Source organism: Cyprinus carpio, chromosome B9 (assembly GCF_018340385.1).
Source record: "Cyprinus carpio isolate SPL01 chromosome B9, ASM1834038v1, whole genome shotgun sequence".
NCBI classification, from domain to species: domain Eukaryota; kingdom Metazoa; phylum Chordata; class Actinopteri; order Cypriniformes; family Cyprinidae; genus Cyprinus; species Cyprinus carpio.
The window spans coordinates 6,332,066-6,351,362 of NC_056605.1; the positions used below are offsets into that span (position 1 = coordinate 6,332,066).

The following is a 19,297-nucleotide window of genomic DNA, read 5'->3' on the forward strand; positions in this document are numbered from 1 at the left end:
AAATACAAGTAAGAATTGGGACAGACAAGTCAAATCGATACACAGCTGAAAATGGCACACCTCAAGGGAGTGTGATAGGTCCGTTACTCTTTATTATTATGATCAATGATGTTTTTGGGAAAGTTCCAGAAGATATAGGAAGGTCACTGTTTGCAGATGATGGGGCATTGTGGAAGAGAGGAAGGAATATGGAATTTACAAGGAAAAGAATTCCGGACGGAATAAGGCTACAAATGTATGGAAGAGACCTAGAGAGGTTTAAAGTTTCACATTTCTGGGAATTCATTTGGATTCATGATTAAACGCAGAGTTATAAATGCATTACCACCACCTATCTCTCAAAGGGACCATTGACACTCCTAATTGAGATTGTAGATAGATTGTCAGTGGTCCATTTTAGAGATAGGTGATAATACACTTATAAGTCTGCGATCCACTGTAAAGCAAGAGGAAGAAGAAGACGCTTCATGCGCCAGCTGAAGTAGAAGATGCGAACGCGCTCAGGACAGTTCAGACACTGCGGTGAAAATCAGAGGTATAAAACAATATAAATACTGTTCAGTTTCTTGCACAGACCAATCGTTTGTGTCTTTACACATCAGTGTATCGTCACGAGCCACAGGGTTTAATTTGGTTTTGTTTGTGCGTGTTTTTTGACTCTCAAAGTCGTGATTCCCATCCACTTACATTATATCACTGACAGACTGCAACGGTTTGAGTTAAAAATCTTTGCATGTTCTACTGAAGAAACAAAGTCACCTACATCTTGGATGCCCTGGGCGTAAGGTGAAAGTTATATGCGTTCCAAGTCATGTAAAGATAAGGGGAAATGAAATGGCAGATAAATTAGCAAAAAGTTCATTAACAAAAGGAAACTTAGAAATGCAAGTAAGTGTTAGCAAAGCAGTTTAAAAGTGTAATATGGGAGATAATAGATCAAATGTGGCAAGAGAGGTGGGACGGAGAAGGGAAAGGAAGGCACTTATATCAAATCCAAAGGGACGTTAAACATAAAGAGAAGGTGATTTAGGCTGTAAACCTATTTTCTGATCTACACTCCGGAGCTGAAGGTGGCGGTAATTTTAATGCACTAATACGCTGGCTGCCCACCGCCGTAAAAATAGAAGAAGAAGAAGCTGATTGCGTCATAGAGAGGCGCCGCTGGTGGTGTTTTAATGTTGTTCGGCGGAAAGGCTAACAGTTTTTAATAACAATTTGATCGTTACCCTGGTGCTCAAACATGGGGAAGTCTTTTGCTAATTTCATGTGCAAGAAAGATTTTCATCCTGCGTCAAAATCCAACATAAAGAAGGTAAACGGGAGGTTTTAGCTAGCAAGCTACTGTTGCTACGGTGTAAACATTAGTTCAGCTCTTTACTCATCTTTCTGATTTGATACGCGGATATATTTAGTCACAAACACATCAAATGGTTGTAATGATATAATGTTGTTGTTGTTTTCTCAGTTTGATGAGCTAATCATATAGACAGCAGAGTGTGATGTCGAATGAAGACTTATGTGTGTGTGTTATTTATGTGTGTTATTTATGTGTGGGTTCTCAGGTATGGATCGCAGAGCAGAAACTGACCTTCGACAAGAAGAAGCAGGAGGAACTGATGCAGGCTTACGTCAAGGAGCAGGACACCTACAACAACAGGTCAGAGGACAGGACGAAGACATCCGGTCATTCGATCAAATAAGGGTCAGGGTCTCTCCTGATGTTACTGAAATCATTACCTGCAGCTTTGTCTGTTGTTTGTATGATGTTCCAGACTGCTGATGGGAGATGATCGCGTGAAGAATGGCCTTAATTTCATGTATGAAGCACCTCCGGGAGCGTCTAAAGGTTATAAACTGGCTTTTCACCACATTCTTCATAAAATAAAAAATCTGTAGAAGATTAAGAGTCATTAAATTAATGTAACTGATGATTCGTGTCCAGATTATGACATCATGAAACAAACATTCCAATTCATTCAAAGTGTTAGAAAATCAAGAAACTGGAAAAGAGTTGAAAGAAAGTGTGTTTATTCACCTGTTTTTTTTTTCTCTCTTCTTCTTCTTCTTCATTTTTTATTTTTTTTATATCATCATCAAGTTGATACTGAGGAGGTTATGTTGGTTTTGTTTATTTTTAAAGTTTGTTGTTGATTATTAGTGACTGTCAGGGACGGATTATGACACAGCGGTGTCCTGCACGGACCGATTAGAGGCCCCCATCGGTTGAAATTTTTTTCCTTATTTATTTGAAATGTTCCCAAATTTTTTAACTATATCATAAAATATCACGATTCTTAAATATAAGTAAATACATTTTGCACCTTTATAGATCATGTTAGTTTATCTATAATGGGTTATGGGAAAAGTAGCCTAATATTAGTGTATTCTATTAACTAGCCTATTCATAACACCCCTCTTTTAACTTGTACTAGATACGGGTGTCATGTCATAGAATATTTTTAATACGACTGACTTTGTATTTAACGTGAATTTAAGAAAAACATTGTAAGTTACTGATTATAACACTTTATTGTACATAGAGAGCAGAGAACATTTGCAATATCAAAGAATATTAACTTTAGTCTAGTTCAAGCACTCTCAAAAGCTCCCATTATAATCACTGAAGCTGTTTATACTGTGACATGAATATCTTACTTACACACACATCTGCACTTTGTTTATGATGAGAGAATTCTCCAGAGAGCAGCGTTCAGTCAGCGAGCGTGCAAACTGAACAAAACACAGGGTTTTCAGCGATGACTCATCTGAACGCCTCTGATTGGCCATTGCATTCATAAGCTCAGCAGAATCCTGTGTGATTGGTTAAAATGCGCAGCACTGTAAAAACGCGTCTGGCTCAGCACCAGCCAAAGCACGAACGCATATTTGAATTTGGCAGCTGATGCTGTGCCGCACTAATACTATGATAATAGCACTTGATATGTTCTAATCATATCAAATATATTATTCAGCCATTTTTGGTCTTTTGGGAGCTGCATTCAAAAGCCACTTTGCTTAAAATCCTGAGTTGGCGCAGTTGAAATCACGTTCCTGGAAGAGCAGTATTTCGTCTGGGCCCCCCTCTGGTCTAGTGCCCTGGGCACGTGCCCGGTAGCCCTGTGCGTTAATCCGACCCTGGTGTATTTGATACACAATTTTTAAGGAATCTTAATCATCAACATGACCAAACATTTACTGAAAAACATAAGATTTTGTCTAAATGTGTACATTTTTCTATCATTTCATGTGCTAGGCTTTACAGAGTTAAGAAGGCATTTTGTGGATTTTTTTCTTCTAGTTACAGATCATTATATCACCTAAAATTGCGATTTCTTTTCTCCTTAGGAAGGAGAATCTGAGTACAAGTTTGAATGGCAGAAAGGAGCTCCTCGTGAAAAGTAAGTTCACTACTCGGCACTTCTCAGGCTTGCACATTCATGCATTTCTTACGGTTATTTTCTATCTTCTCAGGTATGCAAAGGATGACATGAATATTCGGGATCAGCCTTTCGGCATTCAGGTGATGTTTCATTCTCCATCATAGATGCAGATGAACAGTTTTTACTCATCCACAAATGTCTAAAAGCAGTGAATGTGGGCGTTGTGCTTGCTTTCTTCTTCTTTCATTGTTTCAGGTGCGGAATGTGCGGTGCATTAAGTGTCATAAATGGGGTCACGTGAACACGGATCGTGAGTGTCCCCTCTTTGGCCTGTCAGGGATCAACGCCAGCTCTATGGCCAGTGAAGAAGCAGGTAAACTGCTCTTTCCTTTTACGTATCTGATATATAGGCCTGGTTTCACAGACAGGGCTTAGACTAAACCAAGATTAGGCCACAGTTGAATTAGGACATTGTCATTTTTATAAAGTGCCTTACTGGTGTCCCTCTTGAGACAAAACAAAGGCATTGATATATTTTAAGATCAATCAGTGCAAGACAGCTCAGGCTTGCATTTTAGACTGGGACTAGGCTGCCGCTGAAGCCTTGTCTGAAACCGATAGGTTTACTGTTCTTATATTAGAGCTGAAATACACTTTCAGACCTGTAGATGGCGGCAGTGTCTAATAATACACCTTGAAACATTCCCATTCATATCAAGTTCTGAATACAGGTGTTTTTGAGCCAGTGCCATGTGACTGATGGCATCATATGAAAGTGATGTCATGACAACACTGTTTGGACAGTCCCTGATATTTTGGCAGTCAGGCAAAAATATAAGTGAAACTTGAAGTACTAAAATAACTAAAACTAAATGAGCTAAAACGAATAAATAACTATTAATAAAATAAAAATTTAATTGGATTTTTAAATTAAATTATTAAAATTGAAAAATCATGCAAAAAAAGATAAAACTTTAATTATAATTAAAGTGGGAATTTTATTTTAAATAATAACAGGAACTAAAATAGTATGTCAGTGATTCTAAAATGACTAAAATAAAATCAGAATTATAAAGCAGAGAGTTCCGGTCCTTGATTCTGATTGGTTGAGCCACGTTTGAAGCTGTTGTAAATTACTCTACAAAGTAACATTCACCTTTGTTTACTTCTGTTTGTTGCTCGGCAACCACTTTGTTGCAACCACAACTGATTCTGAGGAACTACATTGTTTGGTGGAAGAATACTGTTTTTATTAATATCATTACACTTTATTTGCTCTGTTTTACTTTGTGAAACCTTACTGCGTATATGGAATAACCGTTTTATAAAAGCAATACGCTCCGTGAAGCCGTGGTTTATAGTGAATGTATAACAGCTAAGCGGGTCCGCTTCACGTCGTGCCTAACAACGCCCCTCAGCTGTCATAAATTCACTGTAAACCACGGCTTCTAGGGGCTTATAATTTATTGCATTGATGCTTCACCCAAAATTGAAAAAGAAATAAGAATCTTTCATCATTTAGATCCTCTTTATTTCTTCTGCAAAGCATAAGAGAACTTTTTTTTATTTATTTTTTTTATTTTTTTTAAGAATAACGTTGACTTGGACTGAATTTGACAAACAAACCACTGACATTTCTCAAAATAGTTTTAGAACAACATAAAGTGGGGGAAAGTGTGGGGGCAGTGTCTCCTGAGAGAGTCAGAACAGTAATATGCATGTTGCAGAAGAGCAGAGACACACACTACTCTGGTGTTGGTGGGAAAACGTTGTTATTTGTTGTTTTGATTGGTTGAAACCTCTGCTTGTGCAGAATGATACAGTGTATGCCTCACCCAGCTGGGAGACGAGGGAGTTGATTCGGTGTGTGTTTGTGTTAACAAAGCCACTCGTGTTCGTCTCTCAGAGGGGGGGCATGATCACACATTATTTGTTCTGAAAGAGTGATTTGTCCTAACAGGTCCGTCAATGCACCCCTCCGAGTTAATGGCAGAGATGCGAAACAGTGGGTTTGCGCTGAAGAAATGTGTCCTTGGGAGGGACAGCACCATGAGTGATCCAGCACAGGTAATGTCCTGGTCCCTGCCCAGATATGACCCATGATATCCATGTCTGGAGCTCAGCGTGTGATTGCAGAAAAGCGTCCAATTATTGAACAGATGGCTCACGAGAGATTCTCTAAAAACTAGAACTGATGAGACCAGCAACTACAATTGCAAGAGAGCAGAGACGTGCTGGATTTCACACTGTACTTCTACACAAAAGTGCCTTTCTTGTATATGTATGGTCAGCGAGTGGACCTAGTGATTGTGTGTGTGTGTGTGTGTGTGTGTGCTTCAGGAGCTTGTGGCCAGTGAGGAAGAGGACGACCCTGAGGTGCAGTTCCTGAAGTCTCTGACTACCAAACAAAAGCAGAAACTGCTTAGGTATGAGTAATTATTAATTACATGTACACAACCGACTGTCTCCATAAAAATATAATTGATCGTCTAATAACTGTTAATATAAGTTGTTAGAAATTAAATAGTCACAGTTTAGTTTGGGGGCGATTTTTCACTGTTAACTACGACTTTGTCTCTATAAACTCCTAATTTGCTGCTTATTAATAGTTAGTATTAATTTACTGTCACTTTTGGACAATTTGATGAATCCTTGCTGAATAAAATTGTTAAAAAAAAAAATTGACCCTAAATTTTTAACCACTGGAAAAAATGGAAAATGTGCACAATATACAATCCTATAACACTGACCAGTCAGTCTGCAGTCTGTTAAATCTCATCCCCTGATTCTTTTTAGAAAACTTGACCGTCTTGAAAAGAAAAAGGAGAAGAAGAAAAAGAGTAAAAAGGAGAAAAAGAAGAGCAAAAAGAAGCAGAAAAAGAAACAAGCCAAGAGTGAGAGTTCATCCAGCAGCTCATCAGACAGCAGCAGCAGCGACTCTGAGGATGAGAAACAGTCCGGAAAGAAAGCCAAGAAGAAGAGCAAGAGAAGGAGGGACTCGTCCAGTGACAGCAGCTCTGAGAGAGAGCGGGAGAAGGACTCCAAACACACACATTCACAACACACTGAGCACAGAGTTCAGAGGTCACCGGACAACAAGCACAGCAGAGAGAGAGGTAGAGATAGACACGGAAGCAAGGAGAGGAGAAGAGAGCAAAGCAGGAGCCCTCAGCGACGGAGAGATGAGAGAGAGAGAGGTAAGGAGAGATACAGGAGCACGAGCAGGGAGAGAGCGAGAGAGAGAGACAGGAGCGGAGAACGAGACAAGGGCAAGAGGGAAAGAGAAAGAAACTCTGATAGAAATGTCAGGAGGAGGAGTGTCAGTCGGGAACGAGGGAGGGGCGGTGAAAAACGCAGCAGAAGTGATAGCAGAGATGCAGAGAAGAGGACAGAGCACAGCAGAGGGAAGTAGCTGGAAGCTGATGGTCTCTGTCTTACCTCTGATTAAAGGAATAATTCAATTTCTCACCCTCATGTTGTTCCAAACCCTAACCACTGTGAGGTGTTTTTTTTTTTTTTTAATAATAAACTTAATAGAGACTGTGGCCGTCAAGCTCCAAAATGACAAAGCGGCTCCTTAAAATGAGTCTTTGTGCTTCTTGTCTTGTATTACACGTCTTCTAGAGTCAAATCAAACAAATTAAAATTCAAGTCATTATTCAGTAAATTCTCCCCTTTCTTTAGAACATCTATTGGTCACCTGAGATCCACTGACATTTGATCATAATTGGTACTGAGAGCAGGAAAGGGAAATATTTTCAGTGAATGTTAACTTCAAAGGTGTTCTGTTTGTCAAATAATGTTATATTCATAAGACTCACAATATAGAAGTGTTTTTTTTTTTCCTTCATTTTGGAGCTTCATAGATGTCACAACTGCTGTTGTGTGGAAATATTAGCTAATGTATATATATTTTTAACATTTCCTTTCCTAAATTCATAAGGGTTTGGACCGACGTGATGATGGTAAATGATGAGAGAATCTGAGAATTTTCGGTAAATGACTTGTTTTGGGTGGCTTTCCCATTTGTTCCGCATTTACAGCCAGCTCTGAGGATTTCTCCAGGAGAGGGCGCTCTGAGAATGAGGAAACTGAACCTGATATAGCCCACAATTACAGTGATCTTTGACTCAAGCCTTCATTTTTTTTCAATATTTGCTGTAGTCCTGGTTCCCTTTTCTTTTAACGTTTAGCCCATCCAAAATGTAACGTTTGTTTGACTCTTTGAGTCTTTTTACAAGAGGGTATAAATTCTACACATAATAGCTTCGGTGATTTATTTTGCAGCCTGTTCAAGTTCATTTAACTATGCTTTTTTTTAAGCTGCTTCTTCCTCACCTTAAATGTGTATACTCATTGTAATATGTAAAATAAATTTATAATGAATGGGACACAAAGCTTCAGTTACTCTTCAACCTCAACCACATTCAACATTTTTCATCTCAGAGACGACTGAAAATGGTTGTTTAAAGGATTTTTACACTTTTTTTGGTTTTTTTTTTTTGTTGTTTTTTTGTTTTTTTTTGGGTTTTGTATTTTTTTATTGCAGGGTGACTTTATTAGGCTATTTATTGTGTTTAGCTGCAATGCATTTTGTTTTTAAGTTTCCAGTAGGCTATAAGCAACGGAACTGAACTGTAACTGAATGCACTGAAAAAAAAATATTCATTGAAATATTCTGCTAAATGACTAATTATTATTTTTTTTGCAATCAATTTATTTAAGCTACAATTAAATACATTTTGCTGAAAGTTAATCAACTAAATTTGTTTATTTAAATGTAGCTAAAATAAATTGATTGCAACCACTTACCTTGAGTTGAATGTCATTTTTTTTTTTGACATTTTTTTTTCAGTGTATATTAATATAAATCAGTACAAAATCCACTGATTCCTCTCCTCGTGTTCGAAGTGTCGGCGTTCAAAATTCAAAAATAGTGAAAAGCGGCAACAAAAATATTCACAGCACGAATGCGTAGTTCATACGCATAAATGATCAACATTAATGCCTGAAATACGAGCACATAACCTTATTAACAAACTCGCGCGAAATAAACAACTCTCAGTATTTAGCAATATTCAAATAAACCCCATCCAAGGGTGGCGCTGAAGGAGCCTACTGTGTAAAAGTCGATCTAATTGCAAGTCAGTTTGTTTTTAATATTACAGGAACAAATATTTGACTACTTTTTTTGTATGTCACAGAATAACATAACCCACTGAAAAGCTGAATGTGACAGTAAAACATATCATCTTCCTTTCGATTAAAGTGAATTGGTTGATTTATTATTGACAATAATGAGCATTTAATGTGTAAACACGGACGGTTTCTGACTAAAGGGGAGATGAAAGAGCAGCGGCCGGAGCGGCGCTCCTCTTTGATCTCTCTTTTATTGCCGCGCGCAAACAAAGCTGACTTCTGCCTCGCGCTCAGTCAGAGGGCATTCCAGAGAAACGCGCACAAAAGGCCGTGAGTGACAGCGTCCCTGTCCGCCGCCCCAGGCGCAGCACTCCCCTCCAGAAGCCTGAAAGGCACTTAGATCTTGTCCATGTAAAGCTCCCGTTTGTAAATCTTAATAGAACCATATAATTGTAAAGCGTGCGCGTGAATGCCTTCATGCCCAAATAGCGCTCATTTCCGTAACACAGTTTTTGAATTGTGTGCCATAAAATCGTCGCATCCTACATTAACTTTTAAAAGACCGAGAACTCTATTCTGTGCACCTGCTATTAGGAGAAAACGCTTGCCTAAATTGGTGTAAAACGGAAATTGCATTTGTTGTAGCCTATTTTAAACTTTCTACAAGATTTATTAACCTTAAATTTTTTTTATTCGTTATTTGCAAAATGTCATCAGTTTTTCACGAGGTCATTAAATGATAATGGACCGTTTTCTATATTTGTGTTTTGTTTTTTTCCTGCCACCAGCACACAAAAGGAAATGAAAATAATTTTAGTCTATTGCCTTCTGGTCAATTTACCTTGTAGCACAGAAAGCGCGTGGAGCGAGTTCCCAGGCAGGGCTCGAGCTGTAATTATTCCGCCGGGTTTTCTGTGGGATCGGACGCTGCACTGGATAAACACAAAGAAGTCAGAGAGCATCCTTGAACCTTTTCAGTACAGGGCCACTGATATTCAAATAACAGCCAGGGACCATTTGACTGCGAGAGCGTTTTAAATTCAACATTTGCATAAGGCCTCTCCCCATTTCCCCTTTCAAAAGTGGCATCCAGAAAAGGCAAGAAAGGAAGAGAGGGGGAAAAACTGTTCCCATAACACCAAATCAAGTGTAGCGTTTTAGAAAAGCTAAACGATGCTTTATGCCTTCAGCACTCTCTTGGATGGACATTTTCCATTTGACATGCAAATTTAAGCAGTTAATTTGAGCAATTCAAATAAATATTCAGAGGCCCTTTGTCACTGAATCCCCTCGGAAAATGTGCGATAAAGAGCTGCTGAACAAATGATGTCTCGGAGAGTAATTAGATATTTGATAAGACACGAATCCCTCATCGCCAATACAAAACACATGGGGCTGCGATGTGCTCCAAGTCATAATTAATACTATTTAACACGATTTTCATTTGGACAAAAATGCCTTTCCGGGGCATTAACTATTGATTTTTCCCCACTGGGGAAAACGAGTCTACATCAGCACAACATTATCGATGTTTAGTCTGCAGTGGTTTAATTTTTCTGAAATGTAAATAAATGTGCGTAATAATTACGCGCGGGTTTTAAACGATTACAGTTGAGACTAGAAAAGCCTAGGTTGAATCGGATGAAAACATTTGCACCAGACAACCCAATCTTTCGATTTTAAATCCCTTTAATTACAAAATGAAAGCATTATAAGCGTGACTTTGTACATTATATATTTTTAGCAAGGTAAAGGAAAGGTTAAATGAATTTTAAATAGCTGTGTAACATACATACTGACATCCACAAAGTGCGTCAAAAGGAAAAGCAAACTCCCTGAATTTCAGGATCCACCACAAAACAATCATAAGTAAAATTTACAGGGAAAATAACACGTTCATTTTGTGGATATATGTACACAATTAGCTCAGCCGGCAGCCGTGGTTATTTAGTTCCCGCAGCGATTCCGCAGCAAATGTCCTCTGAGCTTGGACGAGACTTCTTCGTCCTGGAAGCCGAGGAAAAGCGTTCGTCTGTGGCTGTGCGCAGCAGAAATAGCCAGTGTTGCACTGAAAGTGCTCGTTCCAATGCAATGTCAGAGTTTGTCTCATACTCCAGACCCGTTTCCTTTTCTCAGTTCACCTAAAAGAGGAAAATGCCTTTGAGGTCAAGCTCAGGACTCGTGGTGCGGAGACTGATCTTTGACCGTGACCCGTGGGTTCACACCCTCTAAAATCAGTTCGGGCGACTCGGACCTGGGCGTCTCCAGGTTGCTGGTGTCGGTGTCACTGTCGCTGCCCTTTTTGCCTCCGCCTCCAGCGGTGTGCGTTTTGATGTGTTTGCTCAGGTGGTCGCTCCTCATGAAGCGCTTGTTGCACACCGGGCAAGCAAACCGTTTTTCGCCGGTGTGAGTGCGCAGGTGCCTCTGGAGCTCGTCTGACCTGGTGAACCGTTTGCCGCAAAAAAGCCAGTTGCACACAAAGGGCCTCTCGCCAGTGTGCCACCTCAGGTGCGCTTTGAGGTGAGACGTTTTCCCGTAGACTTTACCGCATCCCGGGATGTGACAGCTATGGAGTCCTTTCCTTCGCAGGCTGGCCCCCGCGGGCCCCAACCGCTCCGCCTCTTGGCAGTTCGGGCAGTCGCATGTGGCGCGTCCGGAGTATCTCCTGGAGGACCTAGATGAGGTCCCTATGCCCGAGCTGGCGCCGGAGATCATAGCGTTTGTGGCCGACGCGTCAGTGTAAGTGGGGATCACAGTTTTGAACCCCTCCTGCGTCAACAGGTGCTGGCTGGTGGATAGGAGGTGGGACGCCGTGGGGCTGATTCCGGTGGAGCTGAACGCGGAGTGCGTAAGGCTGGAGAAGTCTGGGTTGTAGCCGCTGAGCTGCGAGTGGATGGCTTGGGGGGTTCCGGAGTGTAGTGAACTTTGTAAACTACCGGCTGGGTTTTGCACCTCGAGCCACGAGCCCGGGTTCGTGTGCACATCCCACCACGTTGACGCGCCGTTGGCCACCTCGCCAGAGATGGTGGAGTGAAAGCCGGACTTGTACCACGATTCGTAAGGGTGCGCCATGCCGACCCGCGGGTATAGTGTCTCCGCGGACGAGTGCACTTTGGAAATGAAGGCGGACTGTCCTGACTCCTGCGAGGAAACGCTCGCCGTGTTGGAGAACAAGCTGCTGTACTCGGCGGAGAACGCGGAGGAGGTCGGCGAGGTCGAGGCCAGGCAGAACGCGCTGTTTGCCGAGCCGGTGCTGGTCGTTAGTCCCGAGGTGCTTCGGCTGGTGGCGACGGTGAATCCGGGCAGGCTGGAGCCCAGGTTGCAGCTCGACGACGATCTCTTCCAGGGATGAAATCCGCCTTTGGAAAACGCGCTGGAGTCGGGCAGAGTCGTGAGGGGACTGGTGTTGCCAATTTTGTTGCAGGTTGCAGCCAGCATCGCTAAAGGGGTAGTTCCAAACCGCGGCTCTTCCTGTTTGGATGAGAAGTTTATGCTCTTTACTAGACTGTAAAACATAGTTGGGCTGTTTTGAATATCAAACAATCCAGCAAGTGTAAACCGACCGCCCGAATAAAACCAAAACAAGCTCGAAAATGAGTTGCTTCACTTACGATTTCAGAATAGTTGTACGAGTTGTCATGTCTTAAAAAGTATTTAAATAATTTCACGTTTACATTACGGTATTATATTTTTAATAGGTTAACTTAAGTAATATCAATACACTAATACATTCAGTACTTTATTATTACTTGTATTATTTTCCAGAAAGAATCGTTTGGCTGAACGTGGTTTTCAAGTTGTGTTTCATTATAGCTTCTTCAGATCAGCGCATTGGTTTCAGCTTCATTTAAAGCACAAAAGCTGATCTCCTAAAAATGACAATCTCTCTGTGAAAGTTGAAAAGGTTCTCTTGTGGCATCATTCGTTTTAAGAACGTAAATAAAAGCCATTGAAAAGTTTGAATGCAAGCATGCAAGCAACACTGAAATGCCAGTACCGTTAATGCAACTAAAAGAACGAAACATACGTCGGATTAAAATAAAGAAGCGCTTACTTACCCCAAGTATAGACGTAGCCATATCCAGGGCCCTTCCTAGACAGCTAGTTGAAGAGAACAATGACTCAGTGTTCCAGTGTGACTGAGGGACAGTGCGCTGAAGCTTTACTCTCTCTACTCGAGTTGTATAGAGAGCGCGTGCTTTGAAGTACAGCTGGCTGTAATACTCAGCCAATCTGAGCGCGCGACGAGCCGCGTCCGACCAATGAGCGACGCGACCATGACAGAAATACTAAAGCTGCACGTCAATCAATGACTGGGGTACTGATCCCACTGTCAAGCAATAAGCCATCAGCTATTTTTCATCGTTTTATATATATATATGCATATGGCCATCAAGGCGCGCAATCTGCACAGACTATATAGCTCTCAGCTCATATTGATGTTTAATAGGCATCCTCCGATGGTAAGCGGCTCATCTTGATTTTATGCATGATATCCATATATGTTTTGTGTGTAGATGTGCAAACGGATATGCTTAAAATTAAAGGTTCCCACGCGTAACCGTCTGCAGCTGTGATCGCGTTATTATTTTAATGATGTGGTTATTTTGTAGGTAGTTATATTGGAATTTGATGTAGGGATTAAAACCGCAACGATATTTCTGTTTAGGCTCGTTAGCGTTGATATTACGCAGCCATGTTGTGAGAGGATACAAAATCATAAGCATCATGCAAATGTCAGCGTCCTTTTCTTTTCTTTTGGTTTATTCATTAATGCGGTTAAATTTAAGAATGTGGTAGTCATGCTTTGAAGTTGTTGAAAATTCCAAATATTCTAAATATGTCGAACTTTCAAATTAGAACCTGTCGATGAAATGCAAGGATGCATCTTGGAGGAAGAGGACGGAGGGGCACCACTGATCCCACAACAGGTGTGTTAGACTTTTGTTGAGAGTGTTTCGTGTGTGAGAGAGAAAAAGAGGGAGGGATGTTGGGGGGCGCAGGTTAGGGTTTGGGGTGTTAATGCGCGCGCTCACCCTCGCGCTTCCTTTAAATGCCTTCAGAACAACACGCGAGCACATGACTCAAAAACCGCAGAAAATCGTAAAAAAAAAAAAAAAAATATAAATATATATATATATATATATATATATATATATATATATATATATATATATATTCTTATAATTTATATAGCCCATGAATTCTCAATGCAAAGTTTTAGCGCTAAATTGTACAGAATTAAATAAAAACTATATATATATAGAATATGTACCAACCTTTTGGATAAATAACAGATAAAATATTTAATTATGACAATTTTTTTCTCGGTAATTCTTTTTATATATAAAGATCAACGCATTAGCAGTGTCTTGCGCTGCTTGTTAAAACATTTAAGGCTATAATGACATAATGTAACAATGGCCTGCTTTGGAGTGAATCGCCTCCTTTTAAAAGTTAAAGCAATTTTCTTGAGAATGGCCCCGCCGAAACGCTGTGCATTACTGTATTCAAAATGACCAAATAATGCTCCATTATAGTGGTTGAACGCTGCCAGTCAGGCTGGATGCAATTTACTCCAAAGCGCTGTGCTTTAAATTCCCTCCTATGGAGAGAGCTAGGGAATATAAAACAATCTATTCAAATCCAAGTGCTGGAGTCTCGAAAATCGCTTGATTTCCGCAATCACTGCAAATTGACGGAGGAACAATTAACACTATTAAACGTCTGTTCAGCATAAACAAATTGGCCTGAGGCTCGGAGAGGTTTAGGTTACATATTTAGATATGTATGTATGCGCATGTACTGCATGTCTTTCACACTGCTGCTGCTGCAAATGAAATAAAACTGGGGCATCTGATGTGCATTTCTAACCAGTTCAGGCGAAACGTGTCCAATATGAGACGCTGAAGAAAACAGGCCAATAAACAGAATACTCGCAATTAATATATGAATTAATATATTCACTTTGAGTGGTTTCTTTTAATTTGTAGACTGATTGCTGTCAGCATTTACGTGTCAAATAGGGTAAATGTAACTAAAGCTCAATTTTATAATAAACACAGAAAGAAAATAAACAGTAAACGGCACATTTTAAATTACATATGAAATGTTTTGTAATTTGTTAAACCCACATTTATTTTTTGTTTATTTTTTAGAAGAAAAAAATAATCAGGTCTTTCGTTTTAAAAGTAAGCGACTTAGATGTTAATGCATACTAATCGTCATTTTAATTTAGTGTAGGCTAATTCTGATCACCAGAACGAATCGGACCTTAAGCTCTGCATATTTAAATTAAAAACTCGGCTGGTATTAAAAAGCACAGTCCGGCTGGTGGCTTGCGAGCACTTTTCTGTGGTAATTAGGAGCCTATTACAAGTCATTAGATTGATCAATGTACCTTAAACAATGTGAGTGATTTATTTGGTAAGAACAAAACGCTGTGCATCTATTGTCTTGAGCCTGAGTGACGATATACATCCATCACAGCGTTAAACAGCACAAGATGAATGATTAATCCGGACCTATTCATTAAAAGGGTCTGGCCCGCTCCAGAAGCCCTGTGTTCGCACAGAAGCAGGGAGAAAGAGGTTTTCAGGGAGAATTTTTCTCGGTTGCCGCTGGGATTAATTTGTCCCCACCCTTAAGAGGAAAAGCGCATTTGTGGATAATTAACTAATCTGGCTCATTTTAAATCCCTCTCTACTACAGGTCCTTCACTTGATCACCCCAAACAGCCTGGTTTCCTCCCCTAACAATTCAGAGAGAGTCAAAACAAATATTAACTCACATCTCAGTTGCTTTTTAACAAATAGTGTCACTTCTCGAGGCACCTCGTAGGTTGGTTTTGTGATTAAATGTCTCTGGAAAAAAACGTTCTGGGGCCAACAGAAAAAAAACATAAAAATTCTGTTTGTGCACTTCATGATTTTGACAATAAAACAAACGCTTGTTAAGTCCGTTGACAGGTTCAAACGTGTTCAATGAGCTCACCGTGATCCGAGGCTCTAACCAAACACTGAGGACTAAGTCGTCATCTGTGCAACTGTGTGTTTTTTTAATAAACCCAAATGAAAGGACGCGAGGTTTGTGAACGTCTTTACGCGGGTGGCGCAAAACAAAGCGCAGTGTAGAGAAACGCCTTTGTGCTTCCAAGCAGAACATGTTCGCTCAATTATTTCAGTTGTTAGACTTAGAAAAACGAAGACACAGATGAAATCATGGGTGGGATTTTCGATTTGCAGATTCATTCATATAATAAATTCGCTAGTTTATTCACACAACGACACATCTCTGTTGGATATGTGGCTATTGTTTTAGTGAAAGCGCAAAGGTCACCGGTGTTCGCCGTGACATTCGCCTCCAGGTAAACCTGCAATTCCTCTGTACGTCGGATTTTATTGCAGGACAGCTATTAATATAGATGTTGACACTACGCAGTTAAACCAGTCGAGTATTAAACTAACACTTGTCATTGTTTATAAACTGTATTTTCAAATGAAGATGCCTTTTAGGGGCCCACAGGGGTTTTAGTCACATCTCTCTCTCTCTCTCTCTCTCTCTCTCTCTCATCATCCAGCATTATTTAATCTTTAAAACAGGAGGAAAAGATCACTAGGGTTACAGCCTTCTGTGGCCATTTCACTATCCAAACATGGTGATCTTATCCGTGCACATTATATGATTTCATAATTTGCTCACAGACAAAGAGCCTGTGGAGCATCGCTCTGACGAGCATCGCTTGGGTCATGGCGAAGGATGTCGTGTTTGCTCTTAAGTGGCCAGTGAATGTTATCTGCTATCCTCCGCCTGTCACAATACAGCAACAGTGACACTGCGCACAGAATGCGCGACTACTTCTTTGGAAATTTGCATATGTATGCCATATGACCCCCCCCCACACTCTCTCTAGGTGTTTGTTAATGTTAATGCCGTCTTGGGATATTTTACTGCGGTATAGCCTACAATCTTGCTATTTTTTCCACTTTATGTTTTTTTTTTATGTATTTAATTCGATTTTCTGTTTTATATTATAATTATATTTAATGTTATTATTATATTAGTTATATATATTAGTATTATAGTTTTATTCTTTTTAAAATAATAAAAAAAATAATGAATTTAAATACTGGTTTATTTTTTTTTTTCTTTTCATTAGTAGTTTTAACCAAAACAAAACAAGAAAGAAAAAAGTCCCCAAGCAATGCATTTAGCACGTTAGGTCGCGTTTCTGAGTCGGAACGTGTCTGTCATTGCAGTCGCAATCAAGAGGGGCTACTGGTTCTGTCAGGATCCAGCTCAGATAAACACACGCGCCAACAGGTGCCCAGTGAAAAGGCCTCGGTTCACGGCGCTGCCGCGGCTCAGACTCTACACGACGAGGCTGTCGCCTGTAATTTCTGGCGCAGAGGGATGGGTTGTGTGGAGAAGAAGTGCTGTGGTCCACCACTGCTCATCTCTGTAGTGACCGTGTGACTGACGGCTCTGTCCAATTGGGTTTGGAGTCGAGATCTCGTGAGACGCGAGAACTTGTTACAAATAGGAAGATGTAATTAAACTGCTTGCATAGGTATTACAAAAAGAGAGCACTGTCATGATTCTGTTACATTAAGATTTAAATTTCATAGTGTATGAGGATGCTAAGATGCTGTTGCTACATCACAGCGCCATGTATTGCCATAAAGATGTACCTTGGCAAAGGCAATTCTGTCTTTTATTTTTCATTAAGGGCCTTTTAAAGTAATGTTTCAGTAGTGTATGAAAATCTATTCAGTACTCTGGCATTTCCGTCTGATACAATCAATGAAGCATGGTGCAAACACAGTACTTTATTTATTTATTTATTTTTTCACAAGAAGTCTCTTATGCTCACCAAGGCTGCATTTATTTGATTTAAATACAGTAAAAAATATATATATTTTAAAATATTAGTACAGTTTAAAATAACTGTTTTCTATTTGAATATATTTGAAAATATAATTTATTCCTGTGATGCAAAGCTGGATTTTCAGCATTCAGCATCATTACTCCAGTCTTCAGGGGTATGTTCCTATAGTATAGCCTATATAAATATCATGGCTCTCACTTTCTTGGCCTTCATCTTTAGCAAGTCCAAGCAGATTTGACGGCCCTTGCAGTGTTTTATTCAGCTGTTTACAGAGAGGTTCCTTCACTACTTTAGAGGTCACTCTTAAAGTGCCCTTGAATCATTCTGCTGTCAGATTGGATGCGTTATTCTGGGCAGTGAAAGACCTAGAGCCCTATGTCTTCAATCTAAAGCAATTGCAGCCCTATTGGTTTCTGCGTTTCGACCAAGCAGTCATTCACATTCCCAGCAGCAGGTGAGGTGCAGACAGCTGGTCTCGCGCTCACCCTTCCCCGAGTGAAGGACTCTTCAGCTGCCGCAGAAATCTCTCATCCTGCTCAACATGAGGCCGTGGTCTCACACCACCACTCCACCCATGCAAACAATTTACCCCTGAATCCCAAATCCAACAGATCTATTATGGGATTAAAGGCCTTGTTATCAGGCTTTGTGCTGGAATAATAGCAGAGCGTTAGTTCAGATTCATATGTTATTTTGCTTTGTCTTTTGGAAATGAGACAATGTTCTTTAGTGTCTATACAGTTCTGATCCAGTCATGTCAGTGTGTGCGCTGTGTCTCTATTTTCAGGAAGTCAGCTCGACACAACAGCGTGCCGCATCTCAAGGCTTCCTCTTCCGCATCACTGAGCCAGATAAAAACACTGAATCCAGGCACCACCAACGCTGCCATTTGCCCTCCTTTCAAAAAATACACACACACACACACACACCTGCCAGGTATGGGGTTTGTCCGTCTCACACTGTGCATCTGTCTGTCTGTATTTGTTCAAAGATTTCGTTCTGCACCAGACACAGTCAATTAAGGTGCAAGAATGAAAGGAAAAGATTAAGAAATAAATATATCAGGCCATTTACTTTTTGGAGTTCTATTAATGCTATAAAAATGATTAATCAAACAATTATATTCTGTCATTGCTAACTTGATTTTTTTTTTTTTTTTGGGACCAGCACCCACTGGGCCACTTTCCTATAGATGTTTATTTGATTATATTTACAGTGGCTCCAAAATGCATTTAGACAATCCATATCATTAACTACAAACATGTTTCACTAACATGTATGTATTTATTTATTTATTTGCTTGATATGTTTGCTTTTAAGTAAGGAATTTATTTAAAATAAATGCTGCTTGGTTTTATATTTTGTATTTAATTTACTGGCTCTCAAACATTTTAACTGAGCAGTACTACTTTTATTTATTTTATTTTATCTGATCTTATTTAATTGAATTTAGGGTTGTCAAATTGCTTAATAATAATTAATTGCTTCCACAAAAGAAGTTTGTATTTACATAATATATGTATGTGTACTGTGTATATTTATATGTATTTATAAACACACACACGTATATATTTTGTTTTATATATAACTATTTTTACTATACTATATTATATAAACACAAACTTTTATTGTGGATATTGCAATATTGACATTAAATTTAATTTAATATTCAGTAGGCTCCATTCTGAATGTCTGTATATATTTTCTGGGCTCAGAAGTGGGTGAAATTGTTGTTCAGAATTCTTGTCTTGGTTTTCTCTGATGGTTTCTGTCAGGGTGTGTGGGATGTATATAATGTATGTTTTTCTGTCAAGAAGGTGTGTGCACTATGTAAAGGCTTCCTGTCACGCAATAGTTTTATGTTCGGCGTTGAGTCATGACTGAGAGCGTC

At 39.8% G+C, this 19,297-nt stretch overlaps 2 protein-coding genes and 1 long non-coding RNA gene across 3 annotated transcripts; 2 read left to right on the forward strand and 1 right to left on the reverse strand.

Annotated features, from left to right (window-relative positions):
• Nucleotides 1–1,128: 1,128 nt before the first annotated feature.
• LOC109095862 (corepressor interacting with RBPJ 1-like) lies at nucleotides 1,129–7,771 on the forward strand. Its single transcript, XM_042730751.1, has 10 exons — nucleotides 1,129–1,312; nucleotides 1,563–1,657; nucleotides 1,773–1,846; nucleotides 2,099–2,112; nucleotides 3,346–3,398; nucleotides 3,472–3,520; nucleotides 3,636–3,753; nucleotides 5,341–5,447; nucleotides 5,721–5,806; nucleotides 6,177–7,771. The coding sequence occupies exons 1-10, from the start codon at nucleotides 1,241–1,243 to the stop codon at nucleotides 6,790–6,792; spliced, it is 1,284 nt and encodes a 427-aa protein (XP_042586685.1). The 5' UTR covers nucleotides 1,129–1,240; the 3' UTR covers nucleotides 6,793–7,771.
• Nucleotides 7,772–10,188: 2,417 nt separating this feature from the next.
• LOC109097058 (transcription factor Sp9) lies at nucleotides 10,189–12,682 on the reverse strand. Its single transcript, XM_042730752.1, has 2 exons — nucleotides 12,578–12,682; nucleotides 10,189–11,990 (listed from the first exon to the last, which is right to left on the reverse strand). The coding sequence occupies exons 1-2, from the start codon at nucleotides 12,596–12,598 to the stop codon at nucleotides 10,692–10,694; spliced, it is 1,320 nt and encodes a 439-aa protein (XP_042586686.1). The 5' UTR covers nucleotides 12,599–12,682; the 3' UTR covers nucleotides 10,189–10,691.
• Nucleotides 12,561–18,794, forward strand: LOC122134480. The gene is made up of 3 exons (XR_006155556.1): nucleotides 12,561–12,982; nucleotides 13,380–13,450; nucleotides 18,194–18,794. It is a non-coding gene; the product is annotated as an uncharacterized LOC122134480 (long non-coding RNA).
• The last annotated feature ends 503 nt before the right edge of the window (nucleotides 18,795–19,297 follow it).

Bases quoted from the DNA above. Each gene is read 5' to 3' on its own strand.
- LOC109097058 (XM_042730752.1), bottom strand. From the start codon at position 12,598: ATGGCTACGTCTATACTTGGG. The intron at 11,991-12,577 runs GTAAGTAAGCGC...TCATCCAAACAG, and splicing joins TGGCTACGTCTATACTTGGG to GAAGAGCCGCGGTTTGGAAC.
- LOC109095862 (XM_042730751.1), top strand. From the start codon at position 1,241: ATGGGGAAGTCTTTTGCTAATTTCATGTGCAAGAAAGATTTTCATCCT. The intron at 3,754-5,340 runs GTAAACTGCTCT...TTGTCCTAACAG, and splicing joins TATGGCCAGTGAAGAAGCAG to GTCCGTCAATGCACCCCTCC. The intron at 5,448-5,720 runs GTAATGTCCTGG...TGTGTGCTTCAG, and splicing joins CCATGAGTGATCCAGCACAG to GAGCTTGTGGCCAGTGAGGA.